The sequence below is a fragment of the Magnolia sinica genome, chromosome 10, assembly GCF_029962835.1.
Source record: "Magnolia sinica isolate HGM2019 chromosome 10, MsV1, whole genome shotgun sequence".
Classification (NCBI taxonomy): Eukaryota; Viridiplantae; Streptophyta; class Magnoliopsida; order Magnoliales; family Magnoliaceae; genus Magnolia; species Magnolia sinica.
This window is the reverse complement of record NC_080582.1, coordinates 69,061,863-69,081,292: the sequence shown is the minus strand read 5'-3', so window position 1 is coordinate 69,081,292 and position 19,430 is coordinate 69,061,863. Positions and strand designations below refer to the sequence as shown.

Below are 19,430 nucleotides of genomic sequence, written 5' to 3'. Positions count from 1 at the left end.
AACTCGATACATGACTAGGAATACATTGCAGGCAGTCAAAACCAATCAAGGAAACAACTTGTATACACACCCCGCAACAAAATGGCATTGCTGAGGAAAGAATAGATATCTCTTAGAAATTACTCGTGCTCTTCTCATTGCAATGTCTGTTCTCAAGTTTTTTTGTCGGATGTTCTTGCTGCCTACCATTTGATTAATCATTTGCCTACAACAGTTCTTGGGGGGGTTAGTCTCCTATTCAATATTTCTTAGCAATCTACTCTTTCTCTGAAATTCTATTGTCAGTCTTTGGGTGTGTTTGTTACAAGTGATGATGCTGGTAGGATCTCTAAATTGAAGATCTATCTAAGCAAGGTTTTTTACATCAAAGATTTAGGTCTGTTAAAATCTTTTCTTGGCATTGAAGTTTGTCATTCGAAGAAGGGAATTGTCATCTTAGTGAAAATATGCTCGTCATTTTTTAACCACTACTAGTAGTCTTGGTATCAAACCTCCTCATTCCCCCTTAGAGCTTAATAAGAAGCTCTACGCTGATGATCCTCACATGTACCAGTGCTTGGCTGGTCAGTTGATATATTTGACTATTACTCATCCGGACCAGTGTTGTCAAAATCCTACGATTTATGATTTACAATTTGAGTAGAATCTTAAGCAAAACAATTTGAATCCAACCTTTGAATCTCTTTTTATATGAATCCTGCGATTTTATGATTTGGATCCTACAATTTACAATTCAAATTATACTTGTTTTCTTCTAATTTAAGCTTTACTTGGCTTTCATTTTATATTTTTAAATTGGTTGGGGCTTCAAGAATCATTTAGGAAAAAAAAAATCGTTTAGAAAAGGTAAATTATTTTATTTTGTTCTTTATAAGAAATTAAACGATATATATTTTCTTCAATGTTAAATTGTAGAGTTTTTTCTATAATTTCTTACTTCTTAACTAGTCAAAACACTAAATTGATGTATGACTTATTTGGAATGTTTTTTGATGGATGCTTACAATCATGTTGACTTGTATGTATTGTGGAATAATGGTCAGAAATCGCAATATCTTTTTTCGTCAGTCTACCGAATCAAATACCGCTTTTCCAATGCGATTCTACATTCAAGAAAGGTAACAAGAACATAAATTATTAAAGGATCCTTGTGTGTTTTTTAAAGGAAAATTTCTTGAAAGACCAAAAAAAAATAAAGAAAGAAAGATAAGAGTCATTTAATTTTTAAGTAATACCATGTCATAATAGTGTTAAAGTTTTAAGTTTTTTATTTATTTATACTTTTCATATTTTTAAGAAAATCATACAAAAATCTTACGATTTGCGATTCAATATGATTCAACCCCGATTACGATCTACGATATGATAACGATTTTGACAACATTGATCTTGACTTATCTCATGCAGTCAGTCTGTGAGTCAATTTATGCATGCTCTTCACTCTAGCCCTCTTGAAGTTGTTCGTCGCATTATTCGCTACATCAAGTCTTCTTTAGGTCGTGGCATCTTATTTAGTTGTCACAATAATTTGAATATTGAAGGTTATTCCAATGCAGGCTGGGCATGATCTCATGATGATCGTTATTCTATGACAAAATATTATTACTTTTTCGGAGGAAATCTTATTACATGGAAGACCAATAAGCAAACCGTTGTTGCATAATCTGGTGCAAAGGTTGAGTACCGCATGATGCAAGACAACTAACCACTTGCTCTAAAAGCTCGAACTGATAGAGCATGGTGAATTAATCCATTTATCTCATAGCCCAGGCCCCACATCCATGGGTTAGGTTTTCAGTCGAACCCTCCTCATGGGCCCCAAATCACATAGGTTCTGCCCCCTCATGGGCCCCAAACCACATGGTTTTCGCCTCACATGAGTCACCCGCCTCACACGGGCCGCCCATCCCGAGTGTGCCCCCGCATCCCACAAGCCACCCCACTCGAGCCTGGTGTGAAAATGCCCCTGCATTAATCACCTCCGGTGAGGAGTCTCGAACACGAGACCTCCCGCTCTGATACCAATTTGATGCAGGACAACTAACCACTTGCTCTAAAAGCTGGAACTGATAGAGCATGGAAAATTAATCCTTTTATCTCATTAGCTCAGGCCCCACATCCATGGGTTGGGTCTTCGGCAGAACCCTCCTCGTGGGCCCCAAATAACATGGGTTCCGCCTCACACAAGCCACCCACCTCATATGGGCCGCCCGCCCCGAGTGTGTCCCCGCATCCCACAGGCCACCCCACTCGAGCCCGATGTGAAAATGCCCCTGCATTACTATACTATGGCAAATACTATATGTGAAATCTTGTAATTGGAAGGTTTTATCGCTAAGTTAGGATTACCAGCGAATACTCGTGTGCCCATGGATTGTGACAATCAAACTACATTCATATCGCTTCAAATCCCCTTTTTCATGAACGCGCAAAACATATTGAAGCTAGTTGTCATTTTATTTGTGAGAAGGTTGCTGGTGGCATAATTTTTATTACTTTTGTTCCTTCTACTGAACAACTTGTTGATATCTTCACTAAGGCTCTTTCAATTGAAGTAAGACGACATACTCAAGGCAACTTAGGCATTATTGATATTTATGCCTCCACTCGAGGGGAGATGTTAACATAATTGGGCCATATCCCTCTAGGCCATGGGCCATTTCCTTTACTTGGGCCTGACTTGGGTTGTGGCTGTGGGCCTCTTATTTCCCTTTTATCAGTTCTCTTATAGTTATATTCCTTTTTTTACCATTTTTTCTGAGGGTAATTTATGTAATTTTTTTAAGAAGGGTAATTAATGTAATTTTGCCATTCACTTAATATAAAATGAGAGAGAGGGTTGGACATCCAAGTCTCTCTTTGAGTTTCTTTTCTTCCCAAGTTCTTTCTTTCATCTAACACCTCTAAACAATATGATTATCAAGAACGAATGGAGCCCAAAAACCTTTTTTGGTTTTTAAGGCAATCCTCTATAACAGTAAGTAACCAAAGGAACAATATTGAATGCATCATAATGCACTTCCCATCAACCATGTTTTTTAATAGATAACAAAATTTGCAAGAGAAGAAAATTGCATCAAAGGGAACGAATTCCCTCCATGTTTCACAAGAGAACATTGTCTCAACTAAGTGCAAACAGGATTGTCTATTGCATCCACTATAGTATTAAAGCCTAAACCCCGTACAAATGGTAAGCCCCAAAGGGATGACTAAATGTAAACTTTAATGGAAAATTGGCAACTACAAACCCTCCAATGAGGCCATAAGAACCCTATCGCCTATGGAAGCATAGTAACAAATCTCCTTCGAATTTCGAAAATATAGCGATATTATTACTATATTTTTCACTTCAACAAATGATACTTATAAAAAAAATCATATATTGTTGAATAACCAATAATTTTGTGATATTTCCCCCTTTTTTTTCTTTTGACTAAAGCATCTACATCTTCTTATTTTCTCCAAGCACAATCTTTTCCGAGCCCTCCCTCTCTTTTCTCATTCATGATATCCTTTTTCTTTTTCTTTTTTACCATTTAGTGATTTTTCGTACTCTTTTTTTTGCCTTTTGTATCTCTTTTTTATGAGATTTTTCCAAATATATCTCAAGAAACCATTGGATTTTGAAACCATCTCATGCATGGGTTTGAGGTAGTAGGTTGTACCCGTGCTAAAGGCGCTAGATTCAAGATGGAGAATGGAGAAAATGTGAGTTATTTAGAAGTTCATTGATTAGGGTAGACCCCTTAGCCCTCTATTTCCAACAATTTGTAGCATATCTCCAGTGAAGAATGTTTTAACTGCGAAGTGCTATGAGGTGCAAGGATTAGGGGTGTACATCGAGTCAAACCGAGTCGAGCTGACCTCAGCTCGACTCGGTCCTTGAGCCTGACTGGCTAGCTCAGCTCGGTTCGGTCAATAGCTCGGGCTAGTTCGAGCCGAGTTCGAGCCAAGATTGAGCCGAGTTCGCCATTGCAGCATTTTCACAAACACCTGGACTGCACCTTCAAAATCTCACTGTATTTGAGACAGCAGCAATGGTTTTACAGGTATTTTATCAAACACATTCTAAGCAACATAAAGAATTAGCTCCTTGGTTCTTTAGTTTGATTGGTAAATAAAAAACCTTTATATTAGATCTTAAGATGTTTGCATAGAGTTTTCTTATTGCATTGATACCAAATTAACTTTCAAAATAGGAAATCGATGAAGGAAGAATGTGAGCAAGAAGGGTCATGCATGAGCACCCGTCAAAGGTCCCATTAGTCTACTTCAAAATTGCCACCAACAGTAGAAAGGATAATAATGCTCTTAGAAGAGCATAAACCAAATACTACCAACAAAATATCTACTTCGATAACCTATTCGGTAATTGGTATTTGTTGATTGTTCCCATCTTTGGTCTCTGATTGTATTAGTAGATGATCTTTAGCTCCCCTCAAACCCCAAGGTGGTGCAACCCGGTTATCGAATCAATGAGATATCAACACTAAATCGCAAATAAGTGGACAAGAATTACACCCACAAAAATAATGGTAAAAGCTTAACAATACTAAAAGCCAATATAGAAAATAATTCTATTTATATCTCTAAATCAGCCCTCTATATTCAATCATATCTCCTTCATATCTTCAATTAGATTAATCACATCTTTAAATTAGCGCCCATATCTCACGAAATAGAATCCTTGATTTAGGCCCCCAAATCTATAAATAAACAATCCAAAAATCAGCACATGTAGGGCCCGACAGTGGGCTATGGGCCTATGCCTTGTTGGGCCCAGCAATGGGCCTAAGTGGGTTGGGCCCTATGGTGGGCCTAAGTTGGCCATGTGCCTGCATCACAAGGGAAGAGCTCTTCAAGGTCCACTCCCTTTTGCCTTGTCATAGGGCACTTGGAAGGAGCAAAACTGCGAAACAAGAATATCTTTGCTATCAAATTTCTCCTACTAAATTCAACACTTCCCCATGAGGTCTCAGTCATAAAACTTGAAAGGGATTGGCCTATGACCATTGAAGCTCTTGTTTTGCCAAAAAATAATGCTCCTTCTCATTCTGGGTCTACAACCACCAAAGCTCTTGATTCATCAAAAAATAATGCTTCACCATCCATTTACCATACCATTGTATGGCCAACGGGCAGATTTGTTTCAAGGATAGAAATATGATGATGGTTGCGATGATGGCAGTGGTGGTGGTGGTGAGAATGACGAAAACGGGTTTGGTTTTAAGAATATAAAGATGGTGGTGGTGGTGAAGACAACGACAAGGATGATGGTTGAGGAAAACATGGATACTCTTGCATATTTTGATTGTTCAGACACAAGTACACTTGGCAAACATGTAACTCAAAATTAAACCATCCATATCATGGGCCCACATTGGATGGATCACAAACCAACAAATAAAATGAAATGACATCTTAAAAGGGCAGATTTATATCTAATGGACAATATTTTTGATGTTCAAATTCAATTCCAGAATAGCACTTGCTATTCGTCTGCCAAATAAAGTTCAAAGTTTTTCCAGATTGAAAAACAGCATTTACCAAGCAGTGTTCAAGATTTCTACAGAACAAAACTCATCTGGGATACTTTTTTGGTCTTCATCAAGTGACAAAATTTTCCCCATCTCCAAACGCCCCCAAGTTGATTTTTTCCAGTCCTCAAGGTTCCAAGGACTCAAACTTTACAAAGATAGAAGCCATCTTCACAAGGTTGAATGTCTTTAAGGAATCACGGTCCAAGCATGTCATTGTAGAGACTCTAGAAATGCTGTTTCTTGTTCTTCTAGGAGTTGTATCAAACCATGGATGCTTTCACTTGTGGTGGATGAAATGAAATTTTTGGCACAAGCACGAGGACAATGACCTTGCCAACACTCTTGCCAAGGAGGGAATCATCAGACTTCATCTTAGAATCATCAGACTTCATCTTAGTATTAGCCCATCTTTTATTACAGCTTATGGCATGTTGTATTTCTTGTTTAAATTTCTCATAGCAAGTTACCAAGAGAAAGTACCTCTAGTGATGCTACACCAAGAAACTCTATTATGGAAGATGCTTGCCCCAATGGTGCGTATCTTCATTTTTCATCAACTATGCAAAAAATACTCAGCAAGCATACTAGAAAATTTTGTTGTCTGTCAATTGTATACAATATTAGACCCTAGCTCCACCTTAAATCTATTACATTAATTTATCCACGCCCATAAATTTACCTTCTTTTAATTGCATTCAGTGAATTTATTTCCAATAGGCAAGAGAGTAAAAAAGAAAATTGGGGGAAAATTAAAGAAAAAATAAGGGCATGTTTGTTTCTCTAATTACCACAACAATGTAAAAGAAATGTGCTACAATTTAATTACATTATCTGACGGCATCTGCATTTGATCGCCAATTCCCGTGTTTGGTTTATCGGAGGTGATATTGTAATGGCGGCATTTTTACATTACTTTTGTTAAACGACATGGACTACACTATGGAAACTAGAATATTAATTTCTATGAGAATGACATGAATAGGTAAAGGAGATAGGAGATCTGTAGAGATCTAAACAAATCTTAATAGATGACCATCTAAACAAATATGGAAATATCCCTAATATAATTAGATACCCTAATCTACTCTAATGTACTCTAACACCTCAAGGTGCTCCAAAAGGAGTAACTTTGAGTTTGAAAGGTCCGATGAACATTTACTCGGAACACAAAGAAAACTACAATTGTAGCACGAGGCAATGAAACAATGAATGCCGATGAAACGACAAATTGCTTCAAGCGAGTAGGCACTTTTTGACAACTTCTGAGATTGAACAAATAACACTTCAAACGACGGACGAATTATCTAGCAACACTTCCAATGGCCAAGATTTCACCCATTGCTCTTCCTGTGGATACACACTTCCGATAGATGGGAGTTCAATCGTTGCTCTTTTGCTAGCTCTAGATGTTCTGACAACAAATAAAACAGGTCACGTCAAAATGACAACTGGTAACGAGGTTCAGTCCATATGCCCGGCATAAACGCAAGTCCCGTCCAACATGCTCAGCACAAATTAAGAAGAAAAGAAAACACATCTTGTCAAAATGCCTAATTTAAAGAAAGAAACTATATCGTAGAAAATGTACGGTGCATGTGGTTCTTTCATATAAGAGTTCCATATCCTCCTCCATTGTTGATTTTTATTCTAATCTTCTCTCTGCAGAAGAGGTTGTTAGACCGTCTTTAGATGATCTTCATTTCAGGTGTATCTCCGAGGAAGATGTTATGCTCCTGGAAAGGCCTTTTTTTATCGAGAAGGCGAACGAAGCTGTTTTGAGCTTGGGCAGGGACAAAGCCCCAGCCCCTGATGGTTTCCCAATTGCGTTTTACCAGTCTTTATGGGATCTCGTCAAGGCTGATTGATGAGTTTCATTGGTGACTTCTTTGAGTTTAATAGGCTGGTTACCAAACTGGGCGGCACTTTCATTGCGCTTATTCCTAACATTAAGGATTTTCGGCCTATTAGTTTAATTAGCAATCCCTATAAGATTATGTCTAAAATTGTCTCAGAGGTTGAGGATTGCCATCCCTAAGATTGTCTCCTTTTCAATATGCTTTCGTAGAAGGGAGACAAATCCTTGACCCTGTCCTTATAGCCAATAAATGTCTGCATTCCCAAGCTAGATCCAAATTGTCAAGCATCATGTGCAAGCTAGATCTGGAAAAGGCATACGATCATGTTGATTCACAATTCATGGATTACATGCTTGATAGATTTGGATTCAGATTCAAATGAAGAGCCTAGATGAAAATTGTGTGTGAGGTCAGCTAAATTTTTCATTCTCATCAATGACTCTCCTTTTGGTTTCTTCAAAGGGTCTAAGGGTCTGCATCAGGGAGACCCTTTGTCTCGTTTCCTTTTCGTATTGGCTATGGAGGCCCTTAGTGGTATGATGTTTCGTGGTCAACAGGTGGCTCTTTTTAAAGGTTTTCTGGTGGAAATTTATGACACTCCGATCAGCCACTTGCTTTTTGCGGTTCATTCTCTACTCTTTTGGAAAGCAGATAAATTGAAGTGGCTTATCTAAGTATGACCATGTGTTGGTTTCAAGTTGTTTATGGCCTGAAGAGTGAAGATCAATTTAGACAAATCAGAGTTCTTTGGTATTAGACTAGAGGCGAAGGTTTGTTCTTCTCTGGCTATTTCTTTTGGTTGTAAGCTAAGTAACCTTTCTACCATTTATCTAGGTTTACCTTCATGCTTGGGAAAGCCTCCCATAAAGCTGTGGAATAAAATCCTTGAAAGAATGGAGTGGAAATTCTCCTCTTGGAATATGAATCTGCTATCTCTGGGGGGGAAGGTTGAACCTTATTAAGGTGTCCCTCTCCAACATTCCCATCTATTTCTTATCGTTGTTTAGATGTCCTAAATCAGTGATTCTTAAAATTGATAAATTGAGAAGAAACTTCCTTTGGCAAGGCAAATCGAAGGAAGATAAGTTACCTCTATTAAAATGGAAAGAGGTTTGTACCCCTTACGAGGAAGGGGGAGCTAACATTAAGGATCTCTCGCTAGTTAACAAGGTCCTTTTGGGCAAATGGATCTCAAGGTTTGGTAACGAGGAAGGCGGGCTTTAGCGGGTTCTTATTTCCGCTAATTATGGTGTGTCTAACTCCAAGTGGTGGACTTTAAACTCCTCCCTATATCGTGCCTCATTTTTGTGGAAAGGTATTGCTAAAGCCGCCCCTGCTATGTTTGAAAGAATATCTTTCACGTTGGGCAATGGCATCAAAATCCGATTATGGCTAGATATCTGGTATGGGGATCTATCCCTTGCTGAATCTTTTCCTCCTTTGTTTGCGATTTCCTCGAACCCAGAGGCCACAATTAGGGATTGTTTTTGTCCTGATGATGGCCACAACTCTTGGATCCCTTCCTTTCGGAGAAACTTTTTAGATTTTGAAGTAGAGGAGTTTACTCTTTTGCTTTTCCTTTTGCAGGGTGTCCCCATGTCTCTCCCATTGTCGATGGAGGATTCTTTGCGCTGGTTGTTGTCGCCTTCAAGGTCGTTCTTGGCGTGGTCTTTTTATAAGTCCATGTCCGCTTCTTCCTTTTCCTCTCTGTGCCACATGGGGCTAGTGTGGTCCTATGGAGTTCCGCCTAAAGTTGCTGATTTTGAATGGTTTGCAGGTAGGAAAAGAATCCTCACAGTCAATGATTTGAAGAAAAGAGGAATGCAGCTCCCAGATGTGTGTGTGTGTATGTTGTGCCTTCAAGCGGAAGGGATTGTCAACCACCTCCTTTTGCATTGTCCTTTCACTTCCGATATTTGGTGGAGTGTATTCCACCCATGGTGTGTCGTAAAGGCCGTTACGTAAAAGTAACGGTGGCAAACATTACACATTACGGGCTCGTAATGGCTGTAACAGCCGTTATGGGAAAAAAAATGGCATGTAATTGCCGTTAACAACACGTTACGTCCCCTATAAAGGCCATAACAATCCTATAATTGTCTGTTATGGGCCAAATATAAGTTTTCCATACTCTTTAATCAACATTATGGGGCAAATACAGGTTTTTCAGGATTTTTTTCAATAAAAAAAGAGACTGTAACGGCCGTAACGGGGGCCGTAACAGCCGTTATGACCCGTATCGTAAAGGTAATGGTGGTGGCCGTTACGGCCACCGTTACCGTTACAAAACACCTTGATTCCACCTCACCGGTGTCTCTTGGGTTATGTTGAGTTCTTTAGAAGATTTGTTTTGTGTTTGGCACGTAGAGCCAGGAGGAGCTTTGGGCAAGAGGAAATGGAGGATTATCCTTCTAACTATGATCTGGGCCATCTGGGCAGAACGTAATAACCGATGCTTTAGGAATTTGTCAGTCTCAACCGCAAGGCGTTCTCTAGATTTTTGGTTCTCTTCTGAGATTGGGCTCTGTAAGAGTTTTTTTTTTTTTTTTTTTTTTGGTTTTCGTCTCTCACTGCTATAGGGTAGCTTTTGCATTTTTTTTCTTTCCCTATTTTCTTGTTGCTTCTTGTTTTTCGCTTGTTTTTCTTTTTTTGTTTTTGTTTTTTGTGTTGTTTTTGTTGTTGCATTCTCAATAAAATTCTCATCTTTCAAAAAAATGTATTGCGGATATGATTGATCAAGGCCCATGAGGTTGATGAATTAAGGTGATGAAGGGAGTGCACACTAGATCTAAACGTACACTACGGCTCGTGCTCCCACAAAACACAAACCACAAGATTTGAGATTATAAGAATAGAAAAGTGCTTGATTGTGGGTTGGATGGGTAAGGTGCACCCAAATTAGCTACACCTGTAGAAAACCAAGAGATAAGAAAATTATGATTCTTCTCCTCTTTCCATTTGTTTCTTCTTTCCTTTTTTTCTTTCTTATTTCTTTAGGGTTTGAGAAATCAAGGCTAGCGATGATGGAGATTGGCTACTAGAAATGCGGTTGGCACCGGATATAGTGATATGCAGCGGATTTGACAGTGGAGGCCGCACTAGTGATGAGTTCCAATCAAGGTGATTTTTGACAACTAATCCGGCAATGGTTACGGCAGATCTAGATGAAGATGGTGCTAATGGTGGTGCCGAAACAAGGATAAGGGCTACATATCTCACCATTGAGACGATAGGTTCCGATTTAGATAATGCACAATGGTGCCAGAGAAGATAATGCACATGGCTTCAGATCGGAGAATACGGCACTGGTTACGACGACAATGGGTTCAAACAGCACTGGTGTATCGGAGAACGCGGAGGTGGGCAGTGCAGTGGGAATGGCGATGGCAGATCTGATTAGCGAGTTTCTGGCGGTGATGCAAATTTGGTCAAGGTTGCAACGAGTGGGTTCGGCTCAAAGATGATCAACACTGGAGATGATGATGGGTTTCAACCAGATCCAAATCTAGGGGGTTTCAACGGAGGCAGGGTTTGCGACATATGGAGATGGGGTTGCCTTTGACGAGTTCGAGATCCAGAGATGGGTTCGAGAATAAGGGTCGGCTAGTATATGGTGGGTTGGAGGTGAAGATGGCGAAGAGGGCAGCAAGCATGGTTTCGACATCAAGTTCGATGGTGTTGATCATGTTGGTTATGAATCTAGCCATAGATTGGGCTTGCGATGGTGCTTGTGAAGGAGGAAGCAGAGGTGGAGATGGCAAGTCTACTGGTTCTATTGCAGAAGAAGATGAACATCAGAGACGAACAATGATAGTTAGCATGCACTAGGCTGAGAAGGGAAAACAATGACTAAGATCTTATGGTTGTCGGACAACCTAGATGCAAGTAATCAGTGGCGTATTGGATGGTGGCGTGGCAATGGGGAATGGAGACGATTTCAGGATCACAACGAGAAGGAAGAGAGACGGTGTCGGATCGGTACCACTCTGATACCATGTTAAACCACATGGACTACATTGTGGAAGTTGGAATAGTAATTTCTATGAGAATGACATGAATATATATAAAGGACATAGGAGATCTATAGAGATCTAAAGATCATAACAGATGCCCATCTAAACAAATATAGAAATATCCCTGATCTAATTAGATACCCTAATCTATTCCAATGTACTCTAACAACTTTAATGCCAAACCATTGCCAAAATACACTGATATTGTTGTTTGGATTCTAGATTTTCATGGTAATCCCATGAAAAAGTGCAATGATTACAAATTCCTTTATCTCCTAAATACATCTACATTTGATTGACAATTCCCATGTTTGGTTTGGCAGTGGTAAAATCATAATGATGACACTTTTCCTTTACATTATTGGGGTAATGGTGAAATAAGCAAGCCCTAAAGGAAAAGGCCCGCATTTATACTTGAGAAATGCTTACTAAGTTGTGCGACTAGGAAGACCTCAGCTGGTTGTGTGATAATTGGTCGAATGGCCACATGCAAGGGCAATTTGGAAATCTGTCAACAGTGATAATAGCATAGACAATTTGAAAAAGTGTCAACAGTGATAATGGCAGGGGCAATTTGGGAACATGTCAACAACAAGAATAGTTCCCACATGGGTACTTAACCAATCATCACACAAAAAAAAAAAAAAAAAAAAGTCAAGTGAATTGGGTTGGCATTATCTTTTGATACTTTACAGTTAATATGTTATTGGATCAGTAACACAATATGCATAACTCTGTGTACATTATTAATGACAAGGGTGCACAAACAATCCAATACACACAACCATCCAAAAACCCAAGAAATGTATTATCATACTATAAACACTCTGCTCTCCTGTTTTCGTCTACAGGTACACGACTAACATTCTCTACAATGTCCTTTCATCATAAAAATAACAGGCCGAAAAACCAACATGGCAACATCATGATAAGTGATAGATACCAATGAGTGTTTTCCAAGGAAGAACTAAATTGCTGACAACTCATCCACGATAAACATGGCATACATGCACGCTGATCCAAAGCATCAACATCATAGACCTTGTGTGGTTGTAACATCACCCAAAAACCACGTCAATCAGACAACCCAAACCGTCCAATTAGCCTCCATCCAATGAACATTTTCAAAGAAAACTGTCACTGGTCCAAATTAAATGGCCAAAACTATATGTTTAAAACCAGCCAATCAGCACATTTTTCAGGCCATGCTACATCCACAATGAGGCACACGATTGCGCCCGTCAAAACTCAGACAGTAGTCCACAGAGGGCCCCACATTTCTGACGGTCTAGATTCCCGTGCATGTAACACACATTCTAATCCAACCCTTGTACTAAACAAGTTCGACATCTATAACAATCACCCATAACCCAACCTAAACTAAAATAGTTATAAAAAATTACAAATTTAAAATTTTTTTAAATTTTTTTTTTTTAAAGGAAGCTCACCTGTCGAACAAGATGTACTGTCGGTGCCAAGAAAACGCATACATTCTTCTGCGGTTTTATAATCAAGTGGCGCAGCTCGTAAATAAGCAGCACCGCGATATGTGTCTTTCCACACCCAGTCCCCAAATAAACGATTATATTCTCCTCTACAGCTTTCTTACACAACATCAACTGATAACTGCAAAAATCAAAAAACATACAGAAACTCAAACTTCCACTTGATAAAAAAATCCAAAAATAAAAAATAAAAAACAGAAATTCTACTTCTCTTACAGGACAAGAAAATCTAAAAATTCCAGAAAAATTCAAAAAACAAACAGAAATTCTACTTCTCTTGCTCTCTGACTATGATTCTACTGAAAGAAATTTTAGAAAAAAAAATTGAAAAAGAAGGAACATAAATGCTACTTATCTTACTTTCTAGCAATAAGTCTGGGATCTTTTACTGGGTCATGGGCGGATGAGCTTGGTTGTTCTAGGGTTTCGGAAGAATCGGAGTCGGCCATGAGAGAACACGTTTGGATTTGCAAGCAGGCCTTTGGTCTGTAGGTAGGAGAGAGGAGCGAAGGGTAATTTTGGTAATTTTCGTAGTTTGAGTGGGAAGCCGGCCTCAAAGACGAATGCTGAGGAGGGAAATAAAAGAGCGCGTGAGCACGCTACTTACGTACACTAGTGGGGTCTACGTCGGGCGCTTTTGCATCTTTTCGGTACGCGGATGATGTACTGAGTAACTCACCACGCTAAACTCTGTAGGGCCCACCTTGATGTATTTGTCATTATCCATGCCGTCCATCCTCTTTTTCAGATCATTTTATGTCATGATCCAAAAATCTAAGCATATAAAAATCTCAAGTAGACCTCACAAAAAAAAAGTGGGAATTGAACGCCTGCGTTGAAAACTTATTGCGGTCTATAGAAGTTTCGTATCAGGCTGATATTTTTTTTTCCCTTTATGAACGTCTTTGTGACCTTATGAACGGGTTAGATGATCAATAAAATCACTGTAAGGCCTAGAAAGGTTTAAATGGTGAAGATCGTTATATCTACTATTTTCTGTGGTGTGGTCCACTTGAGATTTGGATATTCATAAATTTTAGTATCATGCCCTAAAATGATCCGAAAAAACGGGTGGACGGAATGGATAACGACTTATACATTATAGCGGGCCCCACAAAGTTTATTTTAACTCACTACACAATAAGCTTTGAAAAAAGTAACACCGTCGAACGCTCGGAAACTTAGGCTTCGAAATTAGATTTTCCAGGCATGAGGTAGAGTTTTGGACAAAAATATTTCTGATATTTTAGATAAAAACAGTTGAAAAAGTAGAATATTTTTATTGATTAGTCGCTACACGCGTAGACAAAGCCATACATACTGTGGGCAAAACATCATAGTCCCTGCACATGCTGCACACGTGGCATTCTTCAATATAAGGTAGACCGTTCAATTTATGGGAGAAAGTTCAGATGTATCAAATGTTTAAAATTAGAATTATTCGAAAATTTTGTGCTTTGATTACTGAGATTTTGATTTACGTATTTCTATTTGATGGCTATTAATTTGACTCCTGGGATCATTTGTTCGGTCCAATTAGCGGTTGTGGCAAACCCGAAGTGGGACTTACTTTTTAGGCCATTTTCATTAAGAGAATTGAATGCCACGTGTACAGAGGATGGATGCGCGAGTTTGAATAGCTATTCTCTGGCAGCGTATTTAGGAATCTTGTTTCTGTATTTGGCCCCTGCGAATCCAGGGTAGCTGGGTGACGAAGTCAAGTCCAGGTCGGTCATTTCTTTTCGAGTTTTTCCACATGCATCCCTTTTATCTATGCAAGAAAAAACACACTTTCATATTTATATTTAAAAAACGCACTTTCATATTCACCCAACCTTTTATGTGCTTTTGTGTAAAACCCCCTCTGTTAAATTCCATCCGTAAATGACATGAGGATGTGCAAAGGACGTGCCTTTGAGTTATTAGCTTGTTCAAACTATGATTTTACTGTTTTAAATGGTATCGCATGCCTTTTAAGATGGTAAGGCCTTATAAATACTGTTTTGGAGCCCATATTTTTTGCATTTACATTCTCCATATTCTTCGTCGATTATATGTAGAGCTGGGCATGGGATGACTCGACTCGGCAGACTCTACTCGTCCGATTCAATCAAACCCAAGTTGACTCAAATTGAGTGGGTGAGTTGATCCAAATCAGGTAGACTTTGTCCAATCCAAACTCAAATTGAATCGAGTTCGGGTCACCCAGTTACTTGACTCGACTCAACCCGAAATCCGACTCGATCTAAAACCCAACTTGTACATAAAAAAGAAATTTCAGATTTGACATTTCGGATATGAGATGCCATGTAGCAAATGGAGAGATTGCAATTGCGGCAAGTGTACCTAGAATATGAACTATGATTTTAGCTCGCAGATACCCGCCATAACCGAACCCAACTCAATATCTGTGACCGGTTGGACTCGGTTCAGGTTGGTCCAAGCTATACCCAAACTTGAATCAGGTTAGGCATGCTAGACTTGGTACTTAGTCAGGTCAAGTTCGGGTCATGTCTATTTCAAAATCAGGTTGAGTCGGCTTAGCCCTAACTCGATTTGACTCGATGCCCAAGTTTTATATTTTGAACCTTTAAATGTTGGTCACTTTCTCTAGTTATCCTTCTATATTATCCATTAATTGCATGGTCACCATCACTTTTTATTGTCCTCTCACAGTCACTTTTTGTCATCTCATTTCAGATATGAGATGCCATGTAGTAGATGGAGAGATTGCAATTGCGGCATGTGCATCTAGAATATGAGCCATGATTTTAGCTCGCAGAGACCGGCCATAACCGAACCCAACTCCATATCTATGACCGGTTGGACTCAGTTCAGGTTGGTCCAAGCCATACCCAGACTTGCATCAGGTTAGGCATGCTAGACTTGGTACTTAGTCAGGTCAAGTTCGGGTCATGTCTATTTCAAAATCAGGTTGAGTCGGCTTAGCCCTAACTCGATTTGACTCGATGCCCGAGTTTTATATTTTGAACCTTTAAATGTTGGTCACTTTCTCTAGTTATCCTTCTATATAATCCATTAATTGCATGGTCACCATCATTTTTTATTGTCCTCTCACAATCACTTTTTGCATGCAAATGATTGGATGGTTAGGACCATTCGATAGTTGTAAATTTGAATCAAGGCATGCATTCAATATTTTTTATTTGATGAATGGCCTAGATCTTGCACACGCTGCATTAATATGTGTGTCATGAATCACTTAGTGAGAGGAACATCCTTATTAAGTCAGGACCATCTTCAAGGTAGACCCACCTTACAATTACTGTATCGATCAAGACTTTTAAATTATAGGTCATCAACTTTGATGGTCCATAGCACAATGAATGATCTCAACCACACATCTAATAGGGCATATGATTAATCTTTAGTAGCATTGGATGACCCAAAATGGCTTAATTGATGGCCCCAACACAAGATTATGCAGATTGGTGTCTTGAAATTGGAGGCATGGATACTGCAGTGACACCATAGTTAACCTTATACAATAATCAAGTGGGTCATGATCCATAAAATAAAATAAATAGTCTCCACATATGTACAGTTGATGCAAAAATATAGTCCTCCCTTTTTAGACCTTTGAGTACCTGCACAGGGAGAAGACAAATGAGACCCTGACTAAAATAGGGGACCCTCCCAAAGTCAGGCTAAGGATCTAACTTTGGTAATATTAAGGAGTTTTTGGTGAGAGATTTTGTGTCCCTTTCTTGGCAGATGGGGCATGTATATATAAGTCCCTTAGAGGCAGTGTCGAGTATAGCAATGAATCCGCCACCCGATACCATATTATACTAAGAAGCTAATTTTGTGAATACGCGGTTGTTCCTCCGAGATCACTAGAGAAAATTTAGAAGAGGACTAGTAGATTCTCAGGTGGTAGGCAATCAACTAGGTTAGGGCGTAAGGTTGAACTTGACCTTAATCTTACGCGGATTGAAGTTAAGGTCGAGCTCGAGATCAAACAGATTGAGGTTTAGGTCGGGCAGGCTGAGGTCAAGGTTGGACTTAAATTGAGGCTACAGTTGATGCTAGCTAAATCCAGATCGACTTTGAGGTCGAGTGAATCATGGTTTAACAAGCCTTTTGATGGAAGTCATCCTCCCATCTTGAGTCATCCTGATCAGTCCATTTTTACCCACAACACGTACCATCTTGGGCATCTACATGATGGGGCTAATGCATTGTATGGCTCAAATATTGCATAGATAAATCATGGACATGACAGTATAAATGACTAAAATCTTACAACCATTGCTATGAACATGGTGGGAACTGCTGAGATGAGTAAGATCTTGCCAACATATGCCATCGGACCTAATCGACTGGAATTTAATGGCTTAACTAACCCTACAATGCAGAGATTTATGTTCTAATGAGAAGGTGTTATTTACAAATATAAAAAGAAAAGGGGATTTAAGTTTATTATAGCCCAAAGGGGAAGGTGTTATTCGCATGTGTATCACGTTGACCATCTAACTGATCAGGCTAACACATTGAATGTCTCTGATATTGCAAAGATAGATCATTAGGGGCGTTTGGCGCATGGTATTCGATGGGATTAGGTGGGATGGAAATGCATTTGGTCTCGTGCCAATTCCACTGAATGTTTGGGAAGAATGGAAAAGTTTGGAATTAGATTAGATGGAATTACATTGGGTCTCATGCCAATTCCACTCAATGTTAGCAAGTTGTGTAGGTCCCACCATGATGTGTGGGCTATATCCACACCGTCCACCCATTTTTCGAGATCATTTTATAGCATGGGCCAAAAAATCAGGTAGATCTAAAGCTCAAGTGGACCCTATCATAGAAAGCGGTGGGGATTGAATACCTACCGTTGAAAACTTCTTTGGGGCCACATAAGTTTTTAATCTGCCTCATTTTTAGGCCCATGCCATAAAATGAGATTACAAAATAGATGAACCGTTTAGATATAACACATATGTGTTATTCTCAATAGTTTCAAATGATGATGAGTATATTCATTCAATGCACCACCATATTACAAATGTAGCATGGAATTAAGCTTATCCCATGGTAATATGGGATAATCCCTTCCATATATAATAATTACAGTTTTTTTTTTTTAATCCCATCCCACCTAATCCTTCCCAATACCATGTGCCAAATATGGTATTGGGAAGGATTGGGTGGCTCAAATCTAACAACCACTGCATGAACGGCTAGATTGGTTAAATATTCCACACATGTGCCCTCAGGCAAATCAACTGAAATTTAATAGCTTAACTAAGTTAGTCAAGAAGACAAGTGTGGAGATCTATGCAGCATTAGAAGGTGTTATTTACAAATATGAATTTGAGAAGGGGTTTGTTTCCTATAGCAAAGGGGGGAGGGTGAAAAGCTCTTTCTCTTTTTCTCGAGCTCATTGGTGCATGTGCTGGTTACCATTCAATGGAGCAGCAGCTTATTAATTGAACATGTGGCATAAAGATATTAAATCCAAACTGTTAAAATTATGAGAGTACTTATGGATAGCATATATGATAAAAACCACACTGATTGGGTAATGTTAAATACATACTTTGTGGCCATTTAGATGGATGGTTAAAAGGAATAAAGGAGTAGGATTGTCAGGATTGAAGTTCATACGAGCTAAGACCTACGGCGGAAGGCTAAATCACGTCGTAGTCTCCATGTATTCCGCCTGAGTTGCAGCAGCTTTCAAAGTCATGCAAAGTCCATGCTACGGTGGGCAAGTTGCTACAACGACTCCAACGGACGAGGATTATGTCTTGCCCCTCTCACGACAATGCAGGGGCCTGTGGAGCCCACCATCATGTGTGTGTTTTATCTGTGTCGTCCATCCATTTTTCCATATATTTTAGTCTAAGATCTCGAAAATGAGGCAGATCCAAGGCTCGATTAAAACACACAATAGGGATTGAAAGTATATGTGGACACTAGGAAGGTTTCAACGGTGGGTCATTATCACTGCTGCTTCCTGTAGTGTGGTCCACTTAAGCCTTGGATCTACCTCTTTTTGGGCCCACACCCTGAAATAATTTTAAAAAATAGGTGGACAGCAAGGACAAAAGACATCACGGTGGGCCCCACGGAACCCCTGCCTGGACAGAGTCTGTCCAGGCGGGGGCCAGGACGCACTCCACCGTTCGAATTTAACAGGCGAGCGAGGAGGGGAGAAGTGTTGCCCATAGAGGTGCCATGACAGATTGACAAGGTGAACTGTGGTAAACATGCCATTTTTTATATATACTTGTGCATGATCTGGACTGACAGTTTAAGTCTTGATGGTTGTGAAAATTCTCTAAGCCATTAACCAGGCTTATACACTTCTAGGTGGGCCATGGTATCATACGGAAAGTGAACGGTTCAAAAGTAAATAAGTTGAAAGCCTACATTCAGCAAACACTCGTGTCATATCTCATAAGTGAAACGACATACCTTTTTGGAAAAGGGAATGTTCTCTTTGAACCCCACCTGGTGGATGGATTTGATCTCACAGATCCGAGCCAC

At 39.4% G+C, this 19,430-nt stretch overlaps 1 protein-coding gene across 7 annotated transcripts in view; it reads right to left on the bottom strand.

The window, feature by feature from the left end:
• LOC131216926 (endoribonuclease Dicer homolog 4-like) overlaps positions 1-13,506 on the bottom strand; it is a 188,393-nt gene extending 174,887 nt beyond the window's left edge. For 5 of the 7 annotated variants that reach the window (XM_058211553.1, XM_058211557.1, XM_058211552.1 and 2 more), the window contains exons 1-2: positions 13,275-13,506; positions 12,858-13,035 (exon numbers count right to left, since the gene is read on the bottom strand). In XM_058211553.1, the coding sequence (XP_058067536.1) occupies positions 12,858-13,035; positions 13,275-13,363 (267 nt within the window). In that variant the 5' untranslated portion in view covers positions 13,364-13,506. The remainder of the gene's footprint in view (positions 1-12,857; positions 13,036-13,274) is intronic. The other 2 variants (XM_058211549.1, XM_058211550.1) reach the window with 1 other exon arrangement.
• Between the last annotated feature and the right edge of the window lie 5,924 nt (positions 13,507-19,430).